We start from the raw sequence: 27,318 nt of genomic DNA on the forward strand, positions 1-27,318 counted from the left end.
CACGTACACGACCCTTGAGCTACTGTGAGGAAAGATGGGATATGCATGTAATTAATAATTGTAATAATAATAATCCAGAGAAAATATGTGCTGATAGGCTAAAGATTAAATTACCAGTTAATTGTGTTGTATAAGGCCTAAAGGTTCTATAACATACAGGCATTACATAATCCTACTTATAACTTCTGTTATAATATTTTGAAACAAAAGCTTTGTAGAAAATTGTTAAATTTACTGTGGGTTTTTTTGTGTGCCACCTAATCAGACCTTGTTGAAAGAGTTGATCCTTGCAAATGTCTAATAAATCCCTTATTTTCCTGACAGTTTTCCTTGGGATAGAAAATCACTATCTTGATACATTTTTTTTTTAATTTTTCAAAGCATTCATATAGAAAACCATATATCTTTTTTAACAATTGGGGGAGGGAATACAAAATGAGAATGCAACAATGACAAAAATCTGCATGACAATATTATTTCATTAACTTACTTTTCTTCTCAGTAAGAGTACCATAAGGAAATAGAGAGACCTGCTGTACCAAAGCAAAGGCCCATCTAATCCGGCATCCTGTTCTCACAGTGACCAACCAGATAGAGGCCTACAGGAAGCTCACAAGTAGGACATAAGTGCAACAACACTCTCCCTGTCATGAACCCCAGCAACAGGCACCAAGAGGCATGCTACCTCTGATGTGAGAAATAACATAGGCATCGTGGATTAGTAAACATTTATAGTCTTATCCTCCATAAATTTATCTATTCACCCTTTCAAAGTTCTTTGCAATGAAACAGCAAATGCTGACCATAGCTATCTGACTCCTCCATCTGTTCCTCCACTACGGAAACAAGGCTGGTTTAATAGGCCCAATTACTTCCAATGGGCTTTTTTCTTTGAAATACAGGCAAGAGAAACCATATCAGTCTCTTGAAAATACTTTTGGCTACTTGATTTGGGGCACAAGCCTCCATTGCCACTATGTGACTTGAGAATTACCTGGGGTCTGAGGGAGCTGGTAGCAGTGTCCTGAAGGCACAGATGTGACAATGACCTGAAGACATTGCAAGATGCCAGGGCTGGCCCAAGATATGCTGCTGCCTGAGGTGAAAGGCAGGATGGTTCCCTGCTCCAGCTCCACCCCAGTTCAAATACAGAGGCTGACTAGACCACCCAATCTCCAGGCAGCTTAGAGGGCACAGATTGGTTTGTATGAAGCAGAGTCCCTACAACATCTTTGCTCTCCCTTATCCCAGCATCTGCCACCTTGCGCTGCTTAAAATTAGGGCCAGCCCTGCAAGATGCCAGTTCTTCAACAGGTAAAGTTAGGATAATCTTCCCCCCCAAAAAATCACATTGTGTCTATGCTACTATTGCAGTATATCTACTTAGAAGTGAAGACTCCTAAGTTCAATGAGACTCCCAGAAGTGTATTTAGGACTGCAGCCTTAGATGTTAGCCACATTAGCCTCCACCTGGGATTCATCTAGAGTGGATTCCTTAATATTTGAAATATGTAATTATTTTCCATTTGCAGTTAAGGAAAGGGAAAAGCAAGTATAAAAATGCTGCTGTTCTGTAGAAAGGTTATTAGCAGCAAGAGTGCTTGAACACATTTACCAAAGTTGTTAAGAGCTGCTCCGTACTGCAGAACAGGTGTTATACACAGAATAATAAAACATTTCAAAGCTCTTGGCACAGTTGTAACTGTTGTAAACATCATTTGGGTAGATGGTTTGAGAAAAAGTCTGTGCAAAATCTTGGACTCCTACCTACCATAAAAATAATTGGTTACTCTAAAGATTCATTTGTTTAACCAAAGATTGGCAAGTGCTTTTTGTCACGCAGTGATTTACATTACTGAGTGGAGTAATACAAATGGAAACATATCCTTATGAAATTTAAAAGCGTACCCAGAGGTTTTTCAAGCCTCACCTTATGGCATCCTCCACACACCCTGTAAAGGAAAGGGAGTATTTCAGGGCACCATTTTGCTGTGGTGCTAGGAGGAACACTTAGAAGGGAAAATTCAGCAACTCTTCCATGCACATAAAAGCATTGTTAGCATATTCACTAGGCTATTAGCAGGGATGGGGAACCAGTGGCCCTCCAGATATTGTTGGACTCCAGCACTTATCACCCCCAGCCTGCATGGCTGTGATCCCAACCATATTTACTTGGAAGCCGTTCCCACAGATTTAAGCAGAACTGAAGTGGAAATTAAAAGTGGTCTTCAGGAGACCATGCTAAAGCACCACCACTAAAAAGAGTCTCATTTCTCCCTTCTAACCTTAAAGAATTAGTAGCTATGGACATACTGTATGTCTGGAGGTTTATTCATGGCACTTGAAATATGTTTTGACCACTGTATGATAATTATTTAAGTAATCTTATATGGAACAAGTAGGTAAATAGCACCTACTATTTCTGTATGTTATAGATGAGATAAAAGGAGAATTTAAAGGCAAGGTGCCTCGCAGCATGCAATGTTGAATTCAAAGCTGCCCCTGCGAACCCAGAATTCTGAGCTAACCATTTGCTAATTTTTGTCAAAGCCTGATTAGTGATAGCTATGCAAAACTCCCAATTGTTTTAGCGGACTGAAGGTTTCAGCCTTTCTGTAAAACCCAAAAAAGAAGTATGGGGGAGGGGAGAGAAGAAAAGAGGGACAGAGGCTTTCAAGCAGGTGTCTGAAAAGGTTTCAGTTTGACTGAGTATGAGCTGCATTGTGTTGTGGATAACTTGATGAATTCCAGTTTTCAAACACTCACTTTATGCTGGTTACACATCAGGAAAACCTGATTCACAGCTTACCTGCAAACACTGCCAATGGGATGTAAAAACTGGTTCAACTGTTGTGCATTAGTTAAAACCACATACACAGCACTTCTCAAAAGTCATTAAGGTAAGACTAGACATACATTTCTGCACGTGTCCAACCATAAAACACCTCCTGCTTTACAGTGCCGTCCTAACTTATGTCTACTCAGAAGTACTGAATTCAGTGGGGCTCATTCCCAGACAAATGGGGTTAGGATTGCAGCCTATTCATCTCCTTTCCGATCTGGTAAGGAACCAATCCTTGATGCCTGAAAGTTTTCCTTTTCAGTTTCCTTGTCTTCCCCACATCATGCCATCTCTCAGCCATTGCCAAACACTAGACATGACAAACTCCACTTGATCTATTAAGGCAACTGTTGTGTTTCTTTGTACTGTTCTCCAGGAGCATGTGAAGGAAACTTTCGCATTTATGAAAGCATAGGGTGGGTGGAGGAAAGGAGCGGTCTCAAATGGATAGTGTCAGTGGGTGGAATCAAAGAAAAAAAAGTAGGAAGAGGATCCTGTAAGGAATCCCGTATCACTTCAAGAAGCAGAGTTTATCATTCATGTTGTGAGTAGCCTCCCTGGTCTACTTCTAATTTCCTTTTCGTTTTGACCTGTTTCCTAACTGAGCAGTCAGTCAGGCACAAGGTGGCCTTAACCCTACCCTGAAGGGCAAAACACATATATTTGACATATGCACACAAATTCTAATACTGTTAAGACAAGACTTCAGGTTTTTTTCTTTTTAGATGTCCTTGGACTAAAACCCTGAAGGCCATTTTGCTTTCTTTTCAAAAGGCCCTGTATCGTCCCTAGTGGTTCCGTCTGTTCCTCGGAAGAAATTTCAAGTGTTCCCTTCCTCAATGCTTTGTAGCTGCAGTCTTTGGCCAACGTGGGTCCTGCCCCCACGCCGGGCACCACCGTTGCTGCCTGTCACAGTTCGCACTGGAAACAGAGAGCCAGGTAAAGCGTCTCCACCAAACAAGGTGATCCTCACGTCTGCCTCAATAGCTTTGGCCAGGCTGGATGCGTAACTGTCCAGAGACTTATGAACGTCAGCTTTTACCTGTAGAACAGAATTCTTTGCCGCTTCTGAATAGAGGAAACAGACAGTTTAGAAGAATGTATGGAAGCCTTGCCCACAAGGAACTATTTGTAGACTTCATACACAAAGTAGCTCTTCAGTGGATCTATTAATACAGATAATTTCAGGATTCTACCATGGAATAACATAATAATTCTAAAGCTAACCAAATGGAGAATCAAAGCAAAGCAAATGCCTGATATTCTAATCAGGACATCTATCCGTAAACTTAAAACTACAGTGCATTGGCAGCAGATATTGAGGCTGCTCGCAAGAGTCATCTAAATGGAGAAAAAAATGGTTTTGAATTAAACACTGACTTCAGTAATAATAACAGGACAAGTACTTGTATCATTGTTTTTTGCACCCAGCTCCATGAGCTAACAAAACACCTGCCCATGCCTGGTCTTACTGGTAGCACAGAAATTACAGGTTATTATTTTATTCAATACCTGCAACTTATTCAAGTTGCCCTTGAACAATTTGCTTAACTCAGGTCCCACTTTATTTTATTGTCTTCTGTGTCTTATCCACTTACAATCTATAGCTCCCCTATATGGGTCCCCTGTTTTTAAAGTAGTTTTCATCCTTCTTTTCTGTATGTTTCACCCCTTGGCTTTTTGCATGTTATTCCTTAGCTTCCATTAGTGAAGAACAGCTGCCATGCTAAAGTATGGCTTAGCAAGACGCGAACAGTTTAGTGAAACCTGATCAAGCTTAGTCACCTCCTGAAGTCACACATTCCCTGCCAGCCTCCCCTGCTCCTTCACTACCTGGAGGAGTTTGGAAGCTTCCACCTTGGATTAACCTCAGTTTGTCATGTCATCTAGATCTGGAACAATGGCTAATATTAAATATGGTTAGTTTTAATCCAACTGGTTTCAGTAATCTGAGTTCTGTTGGCTTGTTTGAAACTAGCCATAGTTAGTGTTGACCATAGTTTATTGGTCCAGATGACACACCACACCACAGCTGAACCAAAACCTTCCAAATTGAATATAGTCAAGTGCTTTTCTTTTAGAAAAAAGGCGCCAGTAATGTGTGCCATTGATTACCCCCAGAAAAAAAGCACTGACTGTACACCTTATGTATTGACTGAAAGGTAAAAGTAGTAAATAAATTATGTTTCATCCAACATCTCTTTTCTTCCACTTTATGTCTCATAGCTGTAAGCTATTTTGACAGAGATCTGTCTGGTTTTTAACATTTGAATAGTACACAGTAATATTTTAAGTGTTTTCTGTCTGCTTTGGACTAAAATACCCAGCCTCAGCACACCTTTAGTTTGTTCCACTTCATCTTCAAAAGTCACAGAACTCCTCCGTCGATGGGGATAAAGGCAATGTGGGTGATGAACTCCATCAGAACTATAGTCTTCAAGCAGCATGACATCTGTTCCTAAAACAAGACCATGGCTTGTACAGTTAATTTATGGAAGAATTACTATGATGAATACGCGCAAAAAAAAAATGGGAGGAAGCATTCTGTTGGGCACAGAGGTCCCAGGCCATGGAGGGCTATATAGATCAAGACTAGCACCTTAAATTGCTAAACACTGTTACCAGCAAGTGCCACTTTTAATCCAGTTTCTTATAATAATAGTTTCTCACAACTTGGAAAATGCAAGTGACATTTTAAAAAAGGAAGAGTTACCTGAATCCTGAGAGCAGCTGAAACCTGTATCGCCGGTGCTGCTGCTGTGTCCTAAAGTCCTCTCACCTGCCATGAGAGCTGTGAGATGTGGAGAGAGTCCCAAATCTGCAAAAAAGACTTTCAGCATTAGCAAACTGCATCCTGGAGAAGTGCTGGGAGATTTAACAAAAGCATGTTCCAAAGCTCCCACGACTTATTATCCAGCTGTTTGATTAGCCAACAGCTAAACTGCAGCATCTGTACTGAGAGTTAATGAAAAGGCTGCTACAAGTATGTCTGCATAATCCAGAGTTAAACACCAAATGACAGGAATACCATCTCCAAAGGAGAAATCAAAGACGGGGAATTTATTCCTCTCCCTTTCAGTGGTAGTGGAATCTGAATGTTTCCCTGTCAACATGAGCAACTGATGTTTAAGTAACCTTAGCTAACACATTTGAGAGACTACTAATATTTCTTCAACATCACCTGGCAAGCATAAAAATAATACAAAGGCAACAAGCCTTTGGGTGAGAAAGTGGTATTTAGAGAAATCATACCATAAGCCATACCACCATGCTTTATTACCTGTGATCCTATTAGAAATACTAAATAATCTGGATGTCCTTTGCCGTTGAACAAATGATTCTCTGTAGTACCGGTCTCCAAAGCACATTCCCAGCAACTCCTTGCGTACCGTTTTATTCCAGAGTCCATAAATCAAAGGGTGGCAAATAGCACTTGTAAAAGACAACCAAGTTGCCAGTGTCTCCAAAGCAGGAGAAATGCTGTCTTTCCCCCAAAGTGCCTCGGATGTAATAACCACCATATAAGGCCCCCATGTGATTACGAAAGCACCAATCACAACCAAGATAGTTATCAAAGCTTTGCACTGATTGGCAGAATAAACGACTCCTTGGAAAGCGTTCCTTCGGCTGCCTGACGAGGACGTTGAAGTGCTGGAGTTTTTCCTCCCATTCCTTTGGGTGTCTTCCTCTGCGATGACCACGCTCCCACAGTGAATCTTCCGTGCTTTAATCCTGGCCACGCGGAATATGAATCCGTAGCAAATCATCATGACTAAGAAGGGCAGCAGCGCGCACCAGATCTGCCAAAAGGCAGTGTAGCCTGCTTCTTTATGCCACGCGGCCACACACATCCATTTGAACTGGTCAAACTCTAACGAAGACCAGCCAAAGAGCGGAGGAAGGCACCCGATGAGGGAATGCAGCCAGACGTACAGAAGGGCAACAACAGCTCTGTTACCTGTAATCTTCATTGGGTAAACCATCGGGTACAGGACAGCGTAGTACCTGAGGAAAAATAAAAGGAGGATTCAGCAACCTAACAAAGCATGCAGTAAGAAGGGGAAATGAGTCTTTTCTTTAAAAAACTTGCTCTTGGTTATTTGAAACTCGCCCCAGTAATCAACCAAATGGGCAACTTCTACAGATACAGCTATTGCATGGTTTGGAGCTCAAAGGACACACAAAGTGATGATGCTAAAATATAAATTGTACAAATCTGTCATTATGGTGCAGTTTTTAATTAGGTATGCTGGAGCACCAGCTGACATTTATGATGTTACATGAATGTGCACACTAAATTTAGTGCACACTAAATTGATTTTTGAATTATGAATTTATTGTTATTCACGTTTTATACTGTATTTTATGCTGTTTTTTGTTGCATCAATTAAGTGTTTTGAATTTGTTGTTAGCCACCCTGAGCCCGGTTTTCTGAACCGGGAAGGGCGGGGTATAAATAAAATTCCCATTGTAATCTGGCTGGCCACTGAGAGAACAAGACGTTGGATTAGATGAGCCATTGGTCAACCCAACTGGATTCTTATGTTCTTATCCTGTTTCCTAGAGTGGCCAGCCAGATGTCTTCTGGGAGGCCTCATAGAGGAATGGTTCTGTCTGATCACTCTTTGATGCTTGTAAGGTAAAGGTAAAGGCACCCCTGACCATTAGGTCCAGTCGTGACCGACTCTGGGGTTGCGACGCTCATCTCGCTTTATTGGTCGAAGAAGCCAGCGTACAGCTTCCAGGTCATGTGGCCAGCATGACTAAGCCGCTGCTGGCGAACCAGAGCAGCGCACGGAAATGCCGTTTACCTTCCCGCCGGAGCGGTACCTATTTATCTACTTGCACTTTGACGTGCTTTTGAACTGCTAGGTTGGCAGGAGCAGGGACCGAGGAACGGGAGCTCACCCCGTCGCGGGGATTCAAACCATGGACCTTCTGATCGGCAAGTCCTAGGCTCTGTGGTTTAACCCACAGCGCCACCCACGCTTGTAGACTCCCCCAAAAGTATTTTCTGTCAGGACAATCTTGTCCTGTATTACTTTAAGCCGGGTCTCCCTCTCTGCACAGGTGTATTCTGGCTTGTCTTTACTGCTCACCCACATCCCATCTGTAATGAAAGCAGCTGGATAGCTCAGTTGGTTACAGCCTGGTGCTGATAATGCCAAGGTTGCAGGTTTGATCCCCATAAGGGACAGCTGCATATTCCTGCATTGCAGGGGTTGGGCTTAGATGATCCTCAGGGTCCCTTCCAGCTCTGTGATGCTATGATTCTATGACAACATACCGGTCGATTGCAATGAGTCCAAGAGTGAGCATACTGGCCGAGCTGATCAGCATGTAGAGCAGGGCAGAGAAATTGCACCAAACGACTCCGAAGATCCATTCCCGCCGGATGGAGCTGGTCACGACGAAAGGAAGAACCAGCACGGAGAGGAGGAAATTGGACAGGGTCAGGCTGAAAACAAACTTGTTGCTCAGCGTGAGGAGGTACGACTTCTTGTAAAGAGTGAGGACAATCACCAGGTTTCCTAAACAAATGAAAATGGTGATGACAATAATAGCAATGGACTCTGTAACTCGGCCAGCTCCGTCTTCCAGCACGGTAAGGTTCCCTGAGGCGTTCTCGTTGCTGAGAGGCGAGTTGATGCTCATTGTCGGAGCGTCCTGTGTTGGAGCAGCCAGGACATGCTGGACACCTGAAAAAGAAGAGATACTATATATATTCTCTGCCAATGCAGGTGGAGACTTACTGGCAGATTTTTCACACTCAGTGTCTGTCCTATTCTCTTGAGGAATGCTGCATATATACCATATTGGCCCAAAGTCACACTTTTCCCCTCAAATTCCGACTGTGAAAAGTTAAAGTGTGGCTGATATTTGTGACCTTACGATATCGCTGCTGAAACAGCTGCGCACGAGGGCCGTCAGGGGTGCGGGACAAGGGTGCCCGTCCCAACCGTGGCTCCCAAGCTTTGCCCGAACCACCAGAAAGAAGGAGGAAGGGGGGGAAGGCCACCAGCAAAGTGGCGTGGCTCCCCCACCAGGAAGCAGCCCAGGAGCGCAAGGGAATGGTGCGCAGCCCACCTTCCGCTCCCAAGCCTCCCCTGAGCTGTGGTAAGGAAGGGGGAAGGCCGCCAGCAAAGCAGTCACTGTATTAGGCAGCTGACGACCGTATGGGCTTCGGTGGTGAGAGTGTGCTTGTTGGGGACGGGTGCTTTTTCACCCCCCTTTTGATTCCCAACCACCCTCCTTGGGCAAGCTTCATGTGTGTTCCTCTTGTGTGACTGCACTTCATTGGGCGGATGCCTTTCGGAATCCCCCTCCCCCTCCAATTTTAAGGGTGCGGCTTATATTCGGGTATTGTTTTTTTCCTCCCCTCCCCCCCCCCCATCAATTTTCAAGGTGCGGTTTATATTTGAGTTGTGGCTTATATTCGGGCCAATACAGTAGGTAGTGGGGGATGTCTCAATTGGAAGGCACAACTCAGTGTAAACAAACAGCCACCTTGCCCTGAGGTGAAGGAGAAGAAGCAGAAACAGCTTGATGAGCTGCCACCACCCAGTTCCAAGGGGTGTAACTGCCCTCCTGCAATTGAAAAAAGCTTCTGCAAGATTAGCCTCTTCTGTTTTATTATAAAGTTTTATTGATCGTTATTGTTTTAATAATCTACTGAAAAGTGGCACCCATCACCATTTGGATCCAGAGTAAATTCGTTGAGCACACTTCACATTGAAATTTATGGGACTTCAATTCTAACCCTACTTACCTGGGAGTAAGCTCCATTGAATGCAACAGTACCTACTTCCGAGCAGACATGGTTAGGCTTGCACTGTTAGCCTCCAATGTTTTTTCAGTATTTCCCTGACATTTCAAGAATTTCAACCAGCTATAGTAGCAGTAGCAAAATTGAGGCGGCAATGAGTTAAGAGTTCATTGTATGGGTAACAGATCTGTCTCACAGTGACTATTGTGTATCTAATTGCTTGGTACACAGATAATTCTCTATTTCCCTTTACACCAATTAAATCTGTCCTTTGAGTAATAACAATAATCAACAACAGGGTTAAGTACATAACATTTATTGCATTCCACACAAGCAGATAGCTAGTGATAGGAATATCTCCCTGTTCTAGCTTTTAAATGGAAGCAGGGATTTCTGCCCACAATCTGCAGTACCTTTCTCTGTTGAATGAGCAATAGTGTGCTCAAGAATTCTGAAAGATTTTACACATGTAGGGCAGTAGCAATTCTTACTCATCAGGAATCTCAAAGCATTTTCATACATTTAGAAAGGACCACCTACTCCCTCGGGACGCAGGTGGCGCTGTGGGTTAAAGCCTCAGCGCCTAGGACTTGCCGATCGAAAGGTCGGCGGTTCGAATCCCTGCGGCGGGGTGCGCTCCCGCTGCTCGGTCCCAGCGCCTGCCAACCTAGCAGTTCGAAAGCACCTCCGGGTGCAAGTAGATAAATAGGGACCGCTTACCAGCGGGAAGGTAAACGGCGTTTCCGTGTGCGGCTCTGGCTCGCCAGATGCAGCTTTGTCACGCTGGCCACGTGACCCGGAAGTGTCTCCGGACAGCGCTGGCCCCTGGCCTCTTGAGTGAGATGGGCGCACAACCCCAGAGTCTGTCAAGACTGGCCCGTACGGGCAGGGGTACCTTTACCTTTACCTTACCTACTCCCTCCATTGGTTACCACTGGTACCCTGAGCAAGCTGCCCAAAGGTCTGTCAATCAGAGGTATGATTCTAGTCAAATGCAAGCACTTTCTAAGATCTGGTGACATCAATGGGATTTTAAGTGCTCAACATTAGTTTTGCATGTACACCACAGCAGTTTTTCATGCAGGGACACAAATGCAACCTTTGCCCTTTTGATCTGGATCTATTAATTAATGCAGAACATGTAATACCACAGTTCAAAAAAGGGACCTACTAATACAGATCAGAAATCCTACACTGTATATTAGCTCTTTTCATCCACAAAAAAAACAGAACAATTGGTTCCCTCTTTCTTGTGGTGCAGTCCTGTTTGTGTGCAGAAATGTAATACAGTACTATAAAACGGGTAACTAGCTGATGTGGTGCTCTCCAGATGTTGTAGCCAATGGTCAGGGATGATGGAAGTTGTAGTCCGGAACAGCTGGAGGGCACCATATTGGCTGCCCTTGCTATGAACCATATGGGCAAGACCAATCATGTGAGCCTTATCTTCAAATATCTAAAAGGCTGTCACATGGAAGATGGAGCAAGCTTGTTTTCTCCTGCTCTGGAGGGCAGGACCTGAACCAATGGATTCAAGTTACAAGAAAAGAGATTCTGAGTAAACATCAGGAATAACTTTCTGAAAGTAAGAACTGTTGGGCAGTGGAACAGACTCCCATGGGACGTGGTGAACTCTCCTTCTTTGGAGGTTTTAAAGCAGAGGTTGGATGGCCATCTGCCATGGATGCTTTCGTTGTGATTCCTGCATTACAGGAGGTTGATGCTCCTCAGAGCCCCTCCCAACTCTACCAGTCTAGGATTCTTTCCCCAAGTGCATTGCTTCATTCACACATTTGCTAGCGACACGGGGTTCCACCACGAGGCAGCAACTCCTTCCCGCAGAATTGTGTGTGTGTGAGAGAGAATCAATGGAAGCCGTCTGTGATCTTAAGCAGGCCTAGAGTTGCATGCACCAAAAGACGGATTCGGGCAACGAAGCTTCCCCATCTCATTCGCTTTTGGGTGTGAGATCTGGGGATCCCTGCCAGCCCAAGCTCTCGTCACCCGTCGAAAGCAACCCAAACGCAGAGGAGGCCGTCGGTTCCGAGTCCCCCACTCCCTGGATGCTCTCGACACGCCACCCTGAGAAGTGGACGAAGCCCTCCGCTTCTCCCCAGCCGTCTTTGCGCCCCAGTCCCCGGAGCTGCCCGCAACCAGCCGGGCTTTTTTCTTTTTGCTCCGTGCAAGCGTCTTTGGAGCCCAGCCCTTTTCCTCTGGAGCTGCCACCCGTGGAGGCGTGGAAGGGGCCGTGGCGGTGGCGGCGGCGGCGGAGCTCTCCGCGCGCCTCCCTCCCTCGCCCGCCTTGCCAGCCGCGGGGATAGACAAAGCCGGTTCTGTTCCGCAGCCGCGGAGGCCCCGCCAGTTCGGGGGCCGCCCAGAGCCCGCCCGGGGGCTGGAGGGTCCCCCGCCGAAGAGGCGGCCAGCCGGGACCTCCTCTCGTACACAATGGCCCCTCCATTGCGCGCGCGCGCTCTCGCCCTTGCGCGCACCTTCCCTTCATCCCGGGCTGGGGCGCGGGGAAGAGAGACCCACTCACCGTCAGACCCGGCCGATCTCCTCCTGCTCGACCGTCCAGGGCCAGCGGAGTCAGGTTACCGCGCCCAGGACCCCCCACAGCCGCCGCCGCTGCCGCCAGACTCCCAGAAAATGCGCCCGACCCCCTTTCCTCCCCGTCCATCCTCCCAGCTACTCTTCCCCATCCCGCCAGTCCCCGTTTCGCTCCTCCCATTCCTCCCCCCCCGCTCCTCCCCTCCTTTGTCCTTCCCCAGTTTGCTGCCCCTCTTTTGATATCGCCTCTTGATCTTTCGCGCTCGCGAGGCGAAAGAGAGCCAAGGCTCCGCGCTTGCCTGCGAGTCAGCGCCGGGCAACGTGAGGAAACGACGCCGAGGCTCGCCCTGGGCAAAAGTGCTGCCTTGCCTTTTAGAGACCAGGCGGTTTACTCGAAAACCAGCAGCTGGGAGATGTTCCTAAGCAGTACTCTGGTTCACCGCCAGTATTAAACAGTTTATATTATATAGCTGTTCTCCCCTCCACCCTCAGGATTCCTGTCTTTCACACTCCATAAACTTTCTCTCTCCCCTCCATTTTGCTGTGCACCAGACTCAACACGGAGAGAGAGATAAGAAGAGAAAGGAGTATTTGTGGGAAAGGGATGGAATCCACAGTATTTTAGGGCAAGATCAGAACAGCACACAGCTAATTTTGCAACAAGGGCTTTCCTTCAATAACAAAGCACCTCCAATGAAGTTACAGAATTCAGCGGCAGTGTATCTGAAGAGTGTATCTGAAGAAGTGTGCATGCACACGAAAGCTCATACCAAGAACTGACTTAGTTGGTCTTTAAGGTGCTACTGGAAGGAAATTTTTTTTGTTTAGAATTCAGCGGGTTTTCCAACAGTTTGCGTCCTAGTCCATCAAACTAAAGCAGAATTAAGGAACCTGTGGCCCTCTGCTTAATTTCATGCAGCCCTTGGAGTAATTTCAGAATGTTGGTAGCAAAGAGAGGAAAGGAGAAGCCGGTGGAAGAAAAGAAGTTGTTCCACCCAGTTTTGGTTCCACGCCTGCCCACCTCTGGAATGCAGCCCTGGAAGATGACTCCAGAGGGATTCAAGTTGCCCACGCCTGGGCTAAATTCTTCTGACTGATCCAAAATGAATTAAGCTGAGAGCCAGTGTGGAGTAGTGGCAACACTGGCTTCCCCCAAAGAATCCTGGTAACTGTAATTTACTCTTCACAATTCCCAGTGCCATTAACAAACTACAGTTCCCAGGATACTTTATGGGAAGTCATGGCAGCAGTGTAAATATGCTTTAAATGTCTGGTATGGATGTGTCTGGCTAGGATTGGGAAGATCTGGCTGCAAATCTCGGCTTGGGCCTGAAGCTCACTGGGCAAAATCTCTTCCTTTACCTATTTCACAAAGCTTTTTTTTTTTTTAAAGAGAGAGAAACTTTATTAATTTTAAAAATAAAGACAAAATAAAAACAACATCAAACTTTTATATCAGTAAGGGGAAAATAAGGAAAACTACAATGGATAAGAGAAAGGGAAAATAATACTCTCCATTAATCCATGTGATGCATCTTTTATAATCACAATACAAGGGAAATCACTTAATCCTATTCTTCTAGAACATAGTCTCTCTACAAACTAAATAGGACCATTGTCTATGTTCCATCTCTGTTGTATTGATGCATATATATGATCCGATCTAGATTCTCCCCTAGTTACTTTTAATTGATATGTAAGATGCTCAGAGAGAGCTATATCCCAGACTATACCAAACCAATAATCAATGGAGAGAGGTGAACAAGTTTTCCATTTGCTGGCCGTTGACATTCTTGCCACCACTTGTAATAGAAAGATGAGTGTCTCCTGTTGCACAAAGTTTTAAGGATGAAAAGGCAGTAAGAACTGTGTATATCACCCTGAACTCCTTGGAGGAAGATTTTATAGTCTTACAGTTGAGTTACAAATTCTACACACTTCTTTGGGGTTGTGTATAGCATGGATTAGCAGCTAGGCTTTTGAGCTGTTGAAAGACGACTGGATCTGGCAGCTTCTGAGTACATATGGGTTACTTTTGTATAGCTGAGTAACAGCAACATGTAAAAATGAGTTTCAGCTATTCTGCAATAAGAAGAACCATATTATTTGTGAGATTAAACATTCTTAAAGTGTTTGAAAAAATGAAAAAGGAAATTTATGATGTACAGTAAATGGAGAAGAGTCCTGTGTAACAACATCTATAAATATGTATCTGGACTCAGCCAGTCCTGGCTGTAAGAATAAGGCTACTGCGAACACTCAAGAGCTGGCCTAATTTCATCTCTGAAATGTGGAAGAGTAAGATAAACATGCTTTCTAGCCAAAAGAAAAATCCTTTCGCTCACTGAGTGTTGGAACAGAAAACTCTGTGGTGGGTGTTTCCTAAATGCAGTTAAGCTGCTGGCAAGTGTTAGAAGACACAGAAAAGTTAAAAGCAAGCATTTCGTGTATGTAACATTTGATTGGTTTTGTTAATAAATGAAGAGTTATGATGAAGTAAGCGTTTTGTTTATTCGGTGTCTTTCCTTGCTCTTCTCTACCCACGTAGCTCTATCCAACTGGCAGAATTTAAAGCACCATTTCATTCCCTATTTAGATTAAATGATTTAGAAAGTAAATAGAAACTGTTAATTAGGCAGTTGAAGGAACAAAGGAAAAGTATGTGCTTGGCCAGAAAATGAAAAGATAACAGATTTTTGATGAATGTTTGACACAGAACTCTTATGGAACAGAGGGATACGGAATATGAGGGTGGAGGATTTTGCCACACCCTGGGCAGGGCACCTTCAACTGGCCATCCCTTAGCCTGGACAACAGTTGCTGCTCCTTGTTCTCAGGGGAAGGGCAGTCTGGTGTGCTGGAGCGAGAATGGAAGAAGGATGAGCAGAAGCTGCTGCCTCCCCCCATCCCCAGGGGAACATAAGAAATTGCCATATACCAAGTCATTAAACACTGATTTATAAGTCATCCACAGCTCACTTCCATAAAGCAGCATGGTTAACTGGCAAGCCTGGTTGACCTTGATCTTGGTTGTTAGCATCACATTCTCCCACAGCCTTTTGGAGAGGCGAACCAATACCATAGCTGCCTTGCCAATAAGCTTGTCCTCCCAGTGACGTCTACGCTGGTTTGGTCACAGCTGCAGAATGGAAGATGGCAGGATCCCCAAGGACGTGCTCCACAGGGAGCTGGCTTCAGGCACTAGGCCGGTTAGCAGATCAACTCTGTTACAAATATGTCTACAAATGTGACATGAAGGGTGGCAACATTAACCATGCCCTGTGTGAATTCCCTGCAGACAACCACAGTGCCTAGAGAAAGACAGTTTGTGTATCTACAGCAGTGGCAGCAGTTCTCAACCTGTGGGTCCCCAGATGTTGTTGGGCTACAACTCCCATAATCCCTGAGCTCTGGCCTTGCTAGCTAGGGGTTGTATGGGATGGGAGTTGTAGTCCAACAACATCTGGGGACCCACAGGTTGAGAAAGGCTGGAGTAGAGGGAGAGCAACTACTGGGAGGAGCACAAAGAGAAGCAACACAATGGTGCGCCTATAGCAGCATAACCAGAAGCCTTCATCTACCCCACTTGCAACAAAACATATCTCTCCCGTATCAGTCTCTACAGCCACAGGAGGCACTGTGACTCTGCAACTGTTTGACTTTAACCACGAAGGCGCGCTCTTCCACTGTCTCGAGACAGACAGATGCCAACAACAACATGATTTATACAATGTAAAAATAAGGACATAGTGCATTCATTAGCCAGACTACTGAATAGTGAGAGGAAATTTAGTTCTTAGTGCTCAGTTGGGTATCATTCTGACTGCATTTATATCTTGCAAGAGCTAGAGGTTTGTTTTTAAATGAAAACTAAAAATTCACAGAACGTGCCTCTGAATATCCTTGAGGGAGTCAGGTCCTCCTGTGGCTACAGGGCTGCATAAAAAGCAGATACTCAACAGATGCAACCCCCATGTCTCCATATGGGGAGGATTGCAGCAATTGAAGTTGTGCCTGCAACGAAACCTTTAAAGGCATGGGAGCCTGTCGGCCACTTTTAAAAACAAAACAAAACCCTGTGCATCTTTTGGGCAGACACAACGATTCTGTCGAAAACATTGCACCTATGGGTTACATACACTCCCGGGCTATTTCAAAACTACATAGCAGATAGAAAATGAACGGCCATCACTTTAAGCATGTCACTTTCTGTTTACTTTCTGCTTTCTCTAAGGCTTTGGAGAGGGCAGAAACTCCGCACCCACCAACCCGGTGGTGTAACCCCTGCGAAGAAAACAAACGAGGCTCTCATCCTTGTTTAGTCTCTTTTTCCCTTTGCATGGGATTTGGGGAAAAGGGGGAGTAACTATTGCAAACGCCTCATCGACAAAGGGCCTCCTTGCTTGAGTTTCCACACTGATTCATATGCATTTGCCCCGCACATGGGAGACGGCACCGACTTCAACCAAGAACCGGAAATGTTACTAGCAAAAGACCGCAGCCTCTTTTGCAACGCACATGTGATGAACCCGGAAGCGGAAACAGGGTTCTTTCTGGTTCCGGAGGTGGCTGTTTGGGGGAGGGGGGGAAAAAGCAACAACAGACCCCGTTACTAATTCATTCCTCCGACGGCTCCTTTTCGGGGCTTTCCTCGTGGAAGGGTCTCCGGAAGTCGCTCTCTCTCCCGCTCTATGCTACTTCAGTCGCCGCCAACATGATGCCCGTATTCAAGAGCAGCCGGAGAGACTTCACTTTCGGGCCGTGGAAGCTGACGGCCGCTCGGACCCACATCATCAAGTCGTCGGAGGCCGAGAGGTGCGAGGCGGGGGCCGGGGATGCTGGGGAACACTGTCGCCAGAGCCTTCGCTTCTGGGTCGGCCGAGCCCTTCAGGTTGCAGCGGGCCAATTCGGATGGCCGGCGGCTTTTATTGATGGGATTTCAATGAAAACAAGCCCGGAAATCTTCCTGGGCAGCTGAAACGTAAAGTGACCCCCCCCCCGACCAACAGCCTTTTCCACTTTCCTAAAATCTCACCTGAACCCAAGTGTGCAGAAAGCAAACGCTTTGCAGGAGGGTGGGGATGCTTGTAATGTTTCTGAACTGGCATGCTGTTTTAAGTAATCAAGTTACAAGTGGTACCTCGGGTTACATACGCTTCAGGTTACAGACTCCGCTAACCCAGAAATAGTGCTTCAGGTTAAGAACTTTGCTTCAGGATGAGAACAGAAATTGCGCTCTGGCAGTGCAGCAGCAGCAGAAGGCCCCATTAGTTAAAGTGGTGCTTCAGGTTAAGAACAGTTTCAGGTTAAGAACGGACCTCCAGAACGAATTAAGTACTTAACCTGAGGTACCACTGTATAAGGTTTCTGCCAGACGACTAAGTCCTCTGATCAATCAGATAATATACACTTCACCAGTTATTTATAAGTGATATGTTTGTAGTTTACTTTCTTGCTTTCTGAGGGCCGCTTCGCGTGCTGCTACATTTGTGGCAAATCCTCTTGTTAAATGCTGACGTTGATGACAAGTGTATTTGTGGTGCCCATGTGCTGCTAAGGTATTGTAGTAAATTGCGACCTCCAGTGAATTAACCACTTGTGGTCTAGCTGGGGACTTATGAGACAGACCAAAAATGAAAGGAACGTACATGTTTGGAGAAGGATAAACTCTCCAGAGCTAATTTCATCTTAAATAAGCACAGCTGATTCAGTGTTACTATATTTGGAATTAGATGTGGCATATTGTAATATTCTTCAGAACAAATTATGTCTCTGTTTTAAATTATGTGGTAAGTGTGAAATAGTTCCAAAGTGACATACCTTTTTTGTTTCCATGCAGATTAGCTGAAGAACTACACATGCCTTGTGTTCCAGAAATGATGTTTGGAGACAATGTTTTAAGAATTCAACATGAATCTCTCTTTGGAATAGAGTTCAATGCAACTGATGCCTTAAGATGTGTAAATAACACTCAAGGTATGGTTAAAGTTGCCTGTGCAGAGGAGTGGCAAGAAAGCAGGTAATAAGATATAAGATTAATCTAATCTAATATGACAAATTAATACATTCAGCTACTTTGGAGCAATAGCTTAGATTTTTACTTTTTATGTCACCCACTTGAGAGGAAACCTGAATAAATGCTTAATGCTTGTCACTTTCTCCCTTAACATAAACAACATATTATTGTACATTTTCTCTTTCCCTTGAGTCACGGTTTTTGAGAATGTGATGTCAGGGAACCACCCACTAACAGTGTCTCATATATTTATTACTTCTTGAGTCCACAACTTTAGTTATGATGAAATAGGTTTCTGACATTTCTGCTTGCTAATACAGATGTGCTAGCCAACAACTTTGAGCAAAAAACTTGAGCAAAAAAATTTACAATCTATGATTTCTAATCTAGAATAAACTAATCTGATATTGTACAGCTGATAATGTTATGTCAATCTTCAACATCTCTTGGAATTTGCAAATATACAGGCAACATTTCCATAGCCTCTATAAAAAACTGGGTCTATCTGTAGAGATCCTTTGGTTCTGAACCTGACATGCTACATAGTTGTGTATCTTTTTCCTTGAGGTCTGAGCCTGAGCACACAAAGGAAGTTGTTAAACCATATGACTGGACCTATACCACAGATTACAAAGGAACTCTTCTAGGTGATACGTTAAAGTTAAAGGTACGTTCTTAATTCTGCTATTAATGGCTGCATACTTTGTGGCACTAAGCAGTTAAACAATGTCTGAAGAGCACTCTTATAAAAAAAAACATTAACTTTTAAATTATTTTGCCTCTTCCAGGTTTCTCCCACAACAGAACATATAGATACAGAGAAACTAAAAGCCAGGGAACAGATTATGTTCTTTGAGGAAATACTTCTGTTTGAAGATGAACTTCATGATCATGGAGTTTCAAGCCTGAGTGTAAAAATAGTGAGTTCGGTCACTTTGTACATGTTATATCTTACAGTAGGAAATGTCTTTAGAGTTTGACTGAAGGAAAAAAACGAAAAGGTGTAGTGCCCCAACTTACATTTCTTTCTCTGTGTTAAAGATATTCCTTTTAGATGTCAGCTAATTCTATCTCCCCGCCCCCCCCCCAAAGGCCAACAGAAGCTCAGTAATATACAGTGGTGCCCCGCAAGACGAACGCCTCGCAAGACGGAAAACCCGCTAGACGAAAGGGTTTTCCGTTTTGGAGGCGCTTCGCAAAACAAATTTCCCTATGGGCTTGCTTCGCAAGACGAAATGTCTTGCGAGTTCCTGCGGGTTTCCCCCCCCTTTTCCCCCTTTTCCTAAGCCGTTAAGCCGCTTATCAGCTGATCCGCTAAAAGCCGCTAAACCGCTAATAGCGCTAATCCGCTAAGCTGTCAATGGGCTTGCTTCGCAAGACGAAAAAACCGCTATACGAAGAGTCTCACGGAACAGATTAATTTCGTCTTGCGAGGCACCACTGTATTGGTTTGTGTATAGTACTTGTAAATTGCTTAAAAGCCTATTTTGACATTAAGCAATATAATACAGAATAACCAGTAAAGATGGGCTGGATGCAGTTTCCATCTCAACTTTTGCTTTGCTTAAGACTTTGAGACAGGAACCTTATGAGGTTCCATTAAAAGGACAAGATTATTATATTGTGAAGGCTATTCCGATTCAATTGAAGTTCTGTACTGATATTAACTTGATACTAACTTGTAGTTGGCACTTTATTATTTTTGTGCAATCTGAGATGCTGTCTGAAGATTTAAATATGAGTTTCTGATAATAATTACTTTGTAACAATGTATATTCTGTAACACTAAAGTTGTGATTGCTATGCATGTTGTTGTTTTTGTAAGACTTTGTATTAAAACTGAGTACAGGTCAGACATTTTAGTTCAGCTTTACTCTTGCATAATATTTACATTTTTAGAGGATAAATATCCACAAGAAAGTATTTTAGTTGAACAGTGGAAAAAGAGCTACACACTGAAGTTTTTATTAGGACAAACGTCGGCTCTCTCGGCCTATAGAATGAGATGAGCGCTGCAACCCCAGAGTCGTCCGTGACTGGACCTAACGGTCAGGGCTACCTTTACCTTTTAAGAGCAAAATATTGTAGATGTGTGCAAGTGCAAATTATTTTTCCTGTTTTTCACAGAGGGTAATGCCTTCAAGCTTCTTTGTGCTCTTGAGGTTTTTCCTGCGAGTTGATGGTGTGCTTATCAGAATGAATGATACAAGGATTTATCATGAAGTAAGGAAATCCTAATATGCTTATTTTGTTTTGAAGACCATAAAATGGTTAATATTTAGAAATGAAATGCCATATGCTGTGATTTGTATGTTTATTATTATTATTTATATTGTCTAGCCAAAGCCATTACAAAAGATATATATATAGAGAGAGAGCGCTCTTTAGCGATATCGCGATAGGTGCAGGAAGATGGCTTCCTATTTCTTAGGAATTGTCAATCTAGTTTGAGTAGGTTCCTGGAGTCTTAAGAAGACTAAGTACAGACTTCTCTGCACATGATTTTTGTCCCCTTAGAACTGTGCACCCTTGGTAGATTTATGCAAGGGCATGGGGGGGGGGAGTTGCCCTGGAGTAACCATAATCTCTGGTTTCCTAGCTTTCTTTTTTAAAAAAGAGTAAGTTCCTAGCATTTGTAAATCCTGCAATATGAAGCAAAATGTACAGTCCCTTTTTTGGGGGGGGGGACTAGCTTGCTCTCTCCCCCTTCAGTGTTCTCTCTCCCCCATTTTAAACACATATGCTTTCCATACCCATCCTAAGGCAGTTGACAACCTTAAAAGACAATCCAGTAAACAAAAATTCAAAATGAATAAACAAAAATACACATTGCAATAAATGCAAATTAATATACAAATTAATAAATTCAGTAACCAGAACATTTGTCAAGTCTAGATGTCAAGTTCAACTGTCAAGTTTCATTCATGTAATGGAACAGTATCTGTAAAACTAGACAAAATAATTCTGTCACTCACAAATGATATGAAAAGATTTGTTAGGTATTATTTCAAATTGGTCTTGCTTGATTTAGTTGGTTCCATACGACCTGGGTAATTTTCATTACTTCAAGGATATTGTTGGTGAAAGACACAATTGGTACATTACTTGTTCAGATTTGTAGATTAGAGGATGTCAAAAACTCATCTTCATTGAAAATGATAGCGATTTAAGGTCTGATGCAACAGATTTCTATTTTAGTTTAGTCTAAATGGTAATGGGAAAAGCATGTTTTCAAATCCAACCATCTGCGTTGTCAATTTACATTTAATTTCTGTGTATTCACATTTATTGAAGTAAATCTGGGAATCTGATGTGAGATACCCACGTAGTGGAAGTGGCCCCCAGTTCCAGTCACCACACAGAGGCAGCTTAAGGTCCAAAATAGTCCACTGCTAGGAAGATAAGGCTTTGCAGATACAGATCTAGACAAATGCAAAATATTTCTGTTGTTCCAGCAATACAAGATGTAATACAGACTCTTGAGTCAAGTACAGACTCACTGACTGACAAATGAACTGATACAGCTTAAGCACCTCTATACTGGTAGTTGGCACTGGGCAGTTGCCACAGCAACTGGTTTGGCTGATGCTGCACCTGTTGGCTTATCTCATACAAGGAGTGATTTGTGTCCATGACGGGAATTAACCTCTTCCCCATGACCAGTCCTTCCAACATGTCTGTCTGTAGAATCATATATTATTTTATGCAGTTACATTTCAGCTGTTTTCTTTCTTACTAGGCTGATAAACACTACATGTTACGGGAATACACCTCGAGGGAAAGCAAAATATCAAGCTTAAAGGTATTAACATTTTCAGCATGAGCGACTTTCTCTTTTTTAAAAAAAATAAGTTTTAAAATTTTAAATTTTTTGTTGAGGGGACCCATATTTCAAGTTCCGAAGGGGGATTCCGATCATCTTGTTACTGCGTTAATGTCCAAATCAATCCAAATAATGTTCACAATTCTATCCAGTCTTAACTTGCTGTTTCCACATCTCATCTTGTTCGTATATTTTTTTCTTTTTTTCTTTATGATCTCTTCTGATAATCTCCTTAAGCAGATAAACAACAATTATAATCCTGTGTGAATTTTTCCGTTCGTCCAATCCTCATATCAAGATGGTTTCCATATATCATCGCTTTCATAAATAACATCACTCTTTCCATCTCGCAGATCTGTCGCTCTTAAGTCCCTCTGAGGAGTCTCACCCACAATATAAAAACAACTCTATTCCTCCTCCCAGACTTAAGTCCTCCGACAGAACTTGCCAACATGGCGACGGTATTTTTTACTGCGTCATTCCAAAGCTCTTATACTTTCCACAATCTTCTTAAAACATGCTTTGGTTAGAAAGTTATCTCCACACAGTCATAAATCCACAGTTTAAGTCATTAAAATGGCATTTCTGACTTGTGACTTGTGTGTGGGGGGGGAATTCTTGTTTAATCACATAGAGAAAAGAAAGGAAAGTTTTTTCCCCTCCCCCATCCAGTCCCTTTGCCATACCGAGCCTTTGTGAATCTTCTCATGATTTATTCTTGTTCCTCCAACCCGTCTTGTTTTTCAGAGATCTCTTCAGTTAGCAGTCTTTACTCCCCCTCCTTCCTTGAAATATGTGCATTCACTTCCTCCTAATTGTTTCTTTTGAAGTTATTGCAGCTAGAGGCACGGATCAGAGACAGCGTCCAGGAGCGCCGAGATCCGCACAAGGGCATTCTGCCTAGTGCCCCCACCCCCACAAATTCAGGGGTGGTATAGGGCACAGCAGGCAAGGGCAGCCCCCCCCACAATCTTGGGGGGGTAGGGAGGCTATTTACTCCCATCACAGCCTCCTGATTACCTTGGAGAGATGTTATTGTCAGCCATCTTCCGATGCGCCCCTAGTGGCCCCCCCAGGAGCGTCTTTTTCTTGTCAGTGTTGGTAACTTCTTGATGCAAATCACTTTTTGATAGGGCACTGGCAGGTGCTACCTTTCATGAGCATCTACAAGGTTTTATTACCAGGGAAATTAAATTTAAAAATTATTTCGTGTAGTAAGACCTTTTTTATTAATAGTTTTTTTTTTACTGAGCTTTAGTCTCCAGGGTAATGCACTTTTTCACTACCTAAACATGTTTCTCAAGCTGCCCATTTATGGGAGAGAGACTCGCTTTGAAGCAGAAATTTGGTAGTGTTAATATGTGTAAAGGTTATATTAACAATATGAATAATTCTACTTTAAGTTTAGCAGTGCCCCTTTTAAGTGTATATAGATATGTTTTCTCTTTGGCTGGGCTCTGCATAATTCTTTCTCTTTTGGTTTTAAGCATGTTCCTCCACCCCTTTTCACGGATCCTAATGAGGTTGCTCAGTATTTACCTGTCAAGGAGAACATGTGTGAGAAGTTGGAGTTCCCCGAGAATTTGCATCCTGAATCTGAAGCAGCACCAAAAGGCACTTAAGTGGGATCTCCGTAATTTTGTGGACTCGAAACAGACCTTGTTCTGGAGACCATGTAATGCCTCGGTCGTTGTCACTGAAGATTTATCTACTTGCTAGATACAGATCTATTTGGATGTCTGACTAAAATTTCTGTAGCTGTGGATGGGCAGGAGCAGGGAGCTAATTTCAAACTTTTGCTAATATTTTCGTTGTGTCTATTTCAAATGTGCCCTGAAACTGGTTCTGGACTGAAATTACCTGACATTGGAAAATAAGCCCACAAATCACCAGTAATTCTTTTGACGCATACAGCATTTCAAGAAAGTTTAGTGGGTTTAGGAAAAATCAAGACTCATTCATAAGCTTGTACAGCTACTATGAACTTTCTTTTAACATAGTCTTTGTTATACAAGGGCCTTGTTTCATAAGATTCATAGAACTAAGCACATTGGTAAGTTTTTGGATCTCAGTGGATGGTATTACTCTTTTAATCAGTTGCACGGTGTCTGTCTTTAAGTAAGAAATACATGAGAAACACTATTTGGCCTTGTTCACATGCAACATTAAACCGTAGTTTAAAATAAACTGGTTTTGCATAAATGAGCTCTCCCTGGCTTCTGTCTGTGGCACACAGAGGAGGAAACAAGCCTGGGTTGGACATGCTGGAACATGTGACCCTCTGCTTGTGATTTGATTCTTGCCAAACCATGAGTGGTAAACAAAGAAGAAACCTTGGCTTCCACTTATGGTTGGTGTAGCTTAGTCAGAAGTGGTGGGTGATTTCATGGGTGAAATAACGACGTGTAAAGTATGGTTTAATTTGGTATGCGAACTAGGCTGATGCCTTCTAAATGAAACTAAGGCAGCACTGCGTTGTATACTGCTCATGGAGCAAGATTTTACTTTCCTACCCAAGCATACCTCCAAAATCTCACCCTCTGGAGCAAACTGAGGAGAAGGGGAATGTGAAGTCCTGTTGTGTGAGCAAAAGTCTGTTCCACTCTCACAGACATCATTAAGTACAACACAATGACCGTTTCATAGATCTTGGAAAAGCAATTTAACAAAAGTTTGGAGGCAAAACGGAACTCGGTTTGCAAATTGGGGCTTTCTTTGCTCCTCGCCCTACATTCCGCCAAAAGCAACTCTCGAGGACTGAGGGTCCCTCAAAATGCAGTGGAACAGAGGAATTGAAAAAAAATGGACAGGGCTTCCAATGTGCATGCAGAAGTCCCATTTCCATTTGTGCAAGATACCTTTGGATCCAAGCTAAAGAGTTGCATAATCAGTTTGGTCCAGTAGTGTTTCACGGTAGGTTGCTTTCTAACAGTTTTGATGGAGTTGGTCTTAAGCAAGCTAGGCATTTTTAATAGGGAGTAATCGTTGAAATGGATTGAACAGTACCATATTCTTGGTGCATGTTACCTCCCATTAAAAAATAATAACCCTGGGAGTTAATATTGATTACATTACCAGAGTATGTAAATTCATGAGATTCCTTTATATGGTGTCAGTTATTTACTTCGTAGTAGTCTACTTCAAATATGTTTAACTTGTAATTTTAAGTTATCGATATTTTAACTGAAAACAAGTTACTGAGAGTACTCTGCTACCAAGCCCTTTTCCTGCCTTTCTAATGAGCTATATATATTGGATGAAAACCTGTGTTTCATGTGCTTTGTTATGGTCCTGTTGTTTTTTTTTCTAATAAGAGAAGAGATTAATTGTACTGATTGCAGGAGATGGGGAAGTGTGTGGTGTGCTTTCCCACCCCTCCAAAGGAAAACTTAAGTTGGGATTCCCACCCCTCCAATGGCAGTGGAAGTTTAGAGATATTCTGCTAATAGCATATGCATTTCTGCTGCCATGACAGTATTTCTTCGGTTTCACATGACGGTGAAGAGTCTGAGCAACTGTTTCAGGCTTGCTTGTTTTTCTGTGCCACCAATTCATTTTTCAGTGGTGAGCAAGAATTTCTTTTTCTATTCTACATTTTCCCACTTCTAAAACCTATCTGCTTTGGAGTTTCAAAGCAGTCAAATGCTATGCATGTTTAACAGGAGTTCCCTTGAACATTGTAGGACTTATTTCTGAGTAAACATGCATAGGATCGGAATGCTGAGTTTTAAAGGTGGATACCAAAGGATCAATGGTAAAAAGGTCACCACTGAACATACCTGCATATGGAAGACCTTGACTTCATGCAAATCACTCAGTGATGCAGTTTGTACTGCAAAGCGATTCTTCTAAAGAACTGAGTATGTTTTACCCTTTAAATAACATGCATGTGTCAACACCACAATTTATGCAGATGGTCAGCTGATTCTGTAATTCTTAGGAATATCTCAGTTGCTCATACTAACTGTTAATTTTGTTGTGGCTACCTTTCTCTTCTTTCATTATTACCAGTCATATAATAAACAGAACAAAGATGATGATTGCTTGACCTGGGGAAGGAACCCGGGTGAAAATACATACAGAAAGTTGAAGGACAAAGGAAAGACAAGCAAGTCTCTTGTGTTAAACATACCCTCAGTATCTTTAGCACAAGTCTATTGAAATGGGGGGAAATTGCACTGTATAGCTCCCTTTCATTTCAGTGGGATTTGTGCAGAAGCAGTTTTAAGATTTTCACACACAAAGGCCTCTCGTATTGTCCTTTAGTCAGCCACATAAGTGATGGGTTTGTACTATAACCAGCTGTTGCTAAATAAAAATGTATGCCACATTTTAATCTCTCAACTTCCAGTTGTCTTTACTGTGAGAAAGAAGTATTTTCCTTAAGTAGCCTGGTAATAACATTAGATTGATCTAAAGCTGTTGTAGGAAGGGGAAACTGGTTCAGCTGTTCAATTGGACTCCAGTTCCCATCAGCCCTAGCCAGTGTGGCCAAGGATCAGGGCTGGTGGGAGTCCTGGTAGCAACATCTTTAGGGTCACAGGCTCACTACCACCTCCCTTATAGTGACCATAAATTCTACAAGTGGGATTGTATTCTGATAACTACCTCGATGGCCAGTGTGGACGCTATTACAAGATCACATGTGGAAAGGAATGTTTTGACCGTTTATATGCCTGAGTTAAAACTGGGATACCACTTAAACACCCTGTTTTCTCCCCCCATGTGTTATTTTGCATACTATACCCTAGTGCTGTACATCTAGAAGACAGAAGATGGCACTGTCAACCTTCAGTGAAAGGAGCAGATGAGCAGCTATGGATCTTTACATTTAGTCACATCTCGTTTAGCATTAGGAAATGCATATTGGCATCTAACATGAACATTTTAAAATGAATAACTGCACAATTAGGTTTGCGGCCAGTGTGGCGTTGCCATTTCACCCTTCAGTCCCATGCTATGGTCCAGACAAAAATCATGAGAATCACTATCTATGTATGTTAAGAAAGCCTTCAGTGGGGCAACAGTTAAAACATTTAATGATGGGTAGCGTGTATATGCTACAACCACATTTACACACTGGCCCAAACTATTGACACTTTTTAGTAATTGGGTTTTGATTTTAAGTAACAAAAATCTATCTGGGGAAAATACTCTGAAAAAGATCTTCTAACCCAGATTTAAATTTCTTTTTTCTTTTTAAAAGCAATGCTAGGATTGCACCTGATCACCATGAGTTGTGAATCTGGGTTCCATCTCTCCCTTAGCCTGCTTAAGCTGCTATTTCCCAGTCAGTGTGCAAAACAGGAATACTAATCAATGTG

General features: G+C 43.1%; 2 protein-coding genes across 5 annotated transcripts; one reads left to right on the top strand and one right to left on the bottom strand.

Moving 5' to 3' along the window:
* Nucleotides 1-354: 354 nt before the first annotated feature.
* GPR161 (G protein-coupled receptor 161) lies at nucleotides 355-12,336 on the bottom strand. Of its 3 annotated transcripts, none has more exons than XM_083736862.1 (6): nucleotides 12,145-12,336; nucleotides 8,130-8,541; nucleotides 6,123-6,847; nucleotides 5,556-5,660; nucleotides 5,181-5,300; nucleotides 355-3,910 (listed from the first exon to the last, which is right to left on the bottom strand). In XM_083736862.1, the coding sequence occupies exons 2-6, from the start codon at nucleotides 8,495-8,497 to the stop codon at nucleotides 3,663-3,665; spliced, it is 1,566 nt and encodes a 521-aa protein (XP_083592988.1). In that variant the 5' UTR covers nucleotides 8,498-8,541; nucleotides 12,145-12,336; the 3' UTR covers nucleotides 355-3,662. The 3 variants fall into 3 exon arrangements, with proteins under 3 accessions (XP_083592988.1, XP_083592990.1, XP_083592989.1); XM_083736864.1 differs by having other exon boundaries at nucleotides 6,801-6,847; nucleotides 12,145-12,277; XM_083736863.1 differs by lacking the exon at nucleotides 12,145-12,336 and adding an exon at nucleotides 11,763-11,833.
* A 4,361-nt stretch (nucleotides 12,337-16,697) lies between these two features.
* TIPRL (TOR signaling pathway regulator) lies at nucleotides 16,698-26,338 on the top strand. 2 transcript variants are annotated; one of them, XM_083735025.1, is made up of 7 exons: nucleotides 16,698-16,970; nucleotides 17,995-18,174; nucleotides 18,739-18,838; nucleotides 18,960-19,091; nucleotides 20,299-20,394; nucleotides 21,911-21,973; nucleotides 23,482-26,338. In XM_083735025.1, the coding sequence occupies exons 1-7, from the start codon at nucleotides 16,870-16,872 to the stop codon at nucleotides 23,614-23,616; spliced, it is 807 nt and encodes a 268-aa protein (XP_083591151.1). In that variant the 5' UTR covers nucleotides 16,698-16,869; the 3' UTR covers nucleotides 23,617-26,338. The 2 variants fall into 2 exon arrangements, with proteins under 2 accessions (XP_083591151.1, XP_083591150.1); XM_083735024.1 differs by having other exon boundaries at nucleotides 16,706-16,970; nucleotides 21,911-21,994; nucleotides 23,071-26,338.
* Nucleotides 26,339-27,318: the final 980 nt, after the last annotated feature.

The sequence above is a fragment of the Podarcis gaigeae genome, assembly GCF_964106915.1.
Source record: "Podarcis gaigeae genome assembly, chromosome: 4".
Lineage (NCBI taxonomy): Eukaryota > Metazoa > Chordata > Lepidosauria > Squamata > Lacertidae > Podarcis > Podarcis gaigeae.

Coding starts and splice junctions, on each gene's coding strand:
- GPR161 (XM_083736862.1), bottom strand. CDS start 8,497: ATGAGCATCAACTCGCCTCTCAGCAACGAGAACGCCTCAGGGAACCTT. Junction 6,848..8,129: donor GGACTCATTGCAATCGACCG/GTATGTTGTCAT, acceptor ATTTTTCCTCAG/GTACTACGCTGTCCTGTACC. Junction 3,911..5,180: donor TGAAGTGGAACAAACTAAAG/GTGTGCTGAGGC, acceptor TCCTCTATTCAG/AAGCGGCAAAGAATTCTGTT.
- TIPRL (XM_083735025.1), top strand. CDS start 16,870: ATGATGCCCGTATTCAAGAGCAGCCGGAGAGACTTCACTTTCGGGCCG. Junction 19,092..20,298: donor CAAGCCTGAGTGTAAAAATA/GTGAGTTCGGTC, acceptor TGTTTTTCACAG/AGGGTAATGCCTTCAAGCTT. Junction 20,395..21,910: donor ATACAAGGATTTATCATGAA/GTAAGGAAATCC, acceptor CTTTCTTACTAG/GCTGATAAACACTACATGTT.